Source organism: Eimeria acervulina, genomic scaffold (genome assembly GCF_000499425.1).
Source record: "Eimeria acervulina Houghton genomic scaffold, Eah_scaff2066, whole genome shotgun sequence".
Taxonomy (NCBI): Eukaryota; Apicomplexa; class Conoidasida; order Eucoccidiorida; family Eimeriidae; genus Eimeria; species Eimeria acervulina.
Genome location: NW_013548689.1, coordinates 48 through 3,491, shown reverse-complemented (window position 1 = coordinate 3,491; position 3,444 = coordinate 48). Strand labels below are relative to the sequence as shown.

Here is a 3,444-nt window from a genome sequence, read left to right as displayed (position 1 = left end):
TATATTATTTTATTTTATTGTACTATTTATTGCAATTGTATGTATCTATCATATGTAATGCATATAATATATATATATATATATATATACATATATATATATATATATATTACGTATATTTGTCTAATATGCATGTATATCCATACGTATATATAATATATTGTATATAATACTTTGAATATAATAATTACAATAGAGATGTATATTGTTGATTTCAGGTAAAAGTTTAACAATGCAAGAAATATATGAATTACGCACAAGACTGAAGACCTGTCCTTTCTCTGAAGATTTAATATTTAAAGTGGTTGGCGAGAATGCAAATATTGTAAAAGAACTTTACAAAGAATTCGCAGTAAGCTGCGGATACACCTGAAACAAACACAGAGAGTTATAACGCTGGTTTCTTAGATATTTCTTTTGTTATTATTATTGCTTCTCTTCTTTTACTCATAACTAATACTCTATTTTTCTTTGTTATTACATCCTTATCTTGTAGATAATCTTATTCTGAAACATTTATTTTGTCTTTTATAAATTTAAAATATATTTACTAAATCTATTACTAGTTTTAATTATGCATTTTATCTCTAAATGTACAAATATATGAAGAAAACTTTGTTTGACAAATATGAATATGAGGTTTTCGTCTATTTCTTTTTTAAATAAGCCAAGCCTAAGTGTAAAGATAATAATTGTTTAGGAGGAGAAATTGTGTGTGTGTGTGTGTGTGTGTGTTTATGTTTGAATTTGTTTAGTCTCTGCATTGCCCGCGAGTTAAGAGGGTTTTATTTAAAGAGACGAACGAGTTAAAGGAGCGGATATTGCGTTTAGAGTCCTCAGAAGCAGTTGCAATATTATTAAAGTTTCGCGAGTTTACAAAATCTATTCTATGTACAAATTTCTATATGCCGTTCAAACAAGGTTTCGCGTTTCGTATACGAGGATCAACCCTGCCTTCTTCTGACTTTCCGTCAACTCCTTGTCCGATCTTCTTTCAAATCGGAGGGCTTGCAGTAGGTCTTCATATTCGTTTTGCTGAGGTCTCTAGAGGCGGTGTACGCTTAGTTTTCTCTGTTGGTACTGCTGCTCATGAAACCAATCGTCGCTCTCTTCTTGATGAAGCATATAAACTTGCATTCACTCAGCAGTTCAAAAATAAAGATATTTCTGAAGGAGGTTCTAAAGGTATTATTCTTCTTAATAAAACACAAACTCTCGCAGAAGCTAAACGACAAGCACCCCTCGCATTCAAAGCATATATCGACAAGTAATCATCAATCACAGGGTTTAGGGTTTAGGGTTTAGGGTTTAGGGTTTAATATCTATGTGTATACGTTTTCAGTTTTGTACAAATTCCATCGCGATTGCATGCCATCAATCAACACACCCCAATTAGGGTTTAGGGTTTAGGGTTTAGGGTTTAGGGTTTAGGGTTTAGGGTTTAGGGTTTAGGGTTCTTTAGGGTTATTAGGGTTTAGGGTTTAGGGTTTAGGGTTTAGGGTTTAGGGTTTAGGGTTTAGGGTTTAGGGTTTGCGTTGTTGATCGCAGTATGCTGGATTTGTTGTTGCCTCACCACGATGTCGATGATGGTTTGGGCATTTCCGAAGTTTGGTTCTTGGGGCCGGACGAAAATACAGGTAAATATACTTTAATTAAAATAAATATAAATATAAATAAACAAATATATTTTTTATATATTATATATGCTATATACAGGTAAATATACTTTAATTAAAATAAATAAATATAAATTAACACAAATATATTTTTTATATATATTCTATATTCTATATATATATATATATTTTATTTTATATTCTCTACACTATACGCTATTATAAATATTCGTATATATATATATATATGATAATTTGTATTTATTATAGACATTATACATATATATATACATATATATATATATATGTATAATATACATACGTACATGTTTGTGTTTGTATTTTATTATTATCTCTTGCTTTGTTTAATTGAATGAAGTGTATTAATTGCATGCATGCACAGGGACTGGAGGTCTATTAGACTGGGCCGCTCAAAGAGCTAAAGAAAGAGGGTCGGTGTGGTGGAAGGCCTTCACCACCGGCAAATTAATTCAACACGGAGGCATCCCGCACGACCGATTTGGGATGACCACAGCCAGCGTTGAAGCTTATGTTAAAGGTTAGATATATATAATATATATAATATATTTATAATATATATATATATATATATTATAGACATCTATATATATTCAATATTATTTGCTGATTTAATAGGTTTAATAGTCTTGAGACATATGTTAAAGGTTAGAAGAAAACCCTTATATATATATATATGTATACATATATATATAATATATATTAATGTGCATGTATATCTGAATGCGTATATTTACTGCATTCTTTATATAGGATTATATATATATTTATGCTGACGCAGGCATATACAATAAGTTGGGTTTGAAAGAAGAAGAAATGACGAGAATTCAAACGGGAGGCCCCGATGGAGATTTGGGCTGCAACGCGCTGCTGCAAACAAAGTCAAAAACAATTGCTGTTGTAGACGGATCGGGTGTTCTCTATGACCCAAACGGTAGATATAAATAAATAAATAAATAGATAAATAAATAGATAAATAGATAAATAAATAGATAAATAGATAAATATAAATATATGTTTATATAAATCCAAAACAATTGCTGTCGTAGACGGATCGGGTGTTCTCTACGATCCAAACGGTAGATATAAATAAATAAATAAATAATAAATATATAAACAAATATAGATATATACATATACATATATATATATATATATTATTTATATGCATTTCAAATCTCTTTAATTAATTAATTTCAACCCTATGACTTTGCTCTTCCTGAGTCTCTCTTTCTGTGTGTTGTCTCTTTATTTTCTTCTTAGTACCTACATACATATATACATTTATATATATTTATATATATTTATATATATATACACATTTATATATATATATATATATTTATATTTATATGTATGTGCAGGCTTAGACGTCGGAGAGCTTCACCGTTTGTGCAGTTTGCGTTTTGAAGGAAAGCCGACGAATGCAATGTTATACGACTCTTCTTTGTTATCGCCTCTGGGCTTCAAAGTAGACCAGGAAGCTAGAGACATTACGTTAGTTATATTTATATTTATATTTATTTATTTATATAGGTTTTTATCTTTATATATTTGGATTTGATGATGTAGATATATTTGTATGCTTTAATTTAAGGTATTATATGTCTATGTATATATTTAATATATATGATGTAGTACATATATGTATATATATATATATGCATATATATATATTATATACATGCATATATATGCGTATATATATTTACACTGATTTATGTGTATTTCGGTATCTATGGTGTATATTTATCGTGTATTTGTTTGCTGCTATCTTGTCCTCATAGAA

General features: G+C 29.1%; 1 protein-coding gene across 1 annotated transcript; it reads left to right on the top strand.

Moving 5' to 3' along the window:
- Positions 1-232: 232 nt before the first annotated feature.
- EAH_00064840 (NAD-specific glutamate dehydrogenase, putative) lies at positions 233-3,152 on the top strand (the record flags this gene model as incomplete). The annotated part of the gene is made up of 6 exons (XM_013392921.1): positions 233-352; positions 756-1,267; positions 1,549-1,637; positions 2,020-2,175; positions 2,437-2,589; positions 3,020-3,152. Coding segments are annotated over 6 exons (1,163 nt in total), but the record flags the coding sequence as incomplete, so codon positions are not given.
- Between the last annotated feature and the right edge of the window lie 292 nt (positions 3,153-3,444).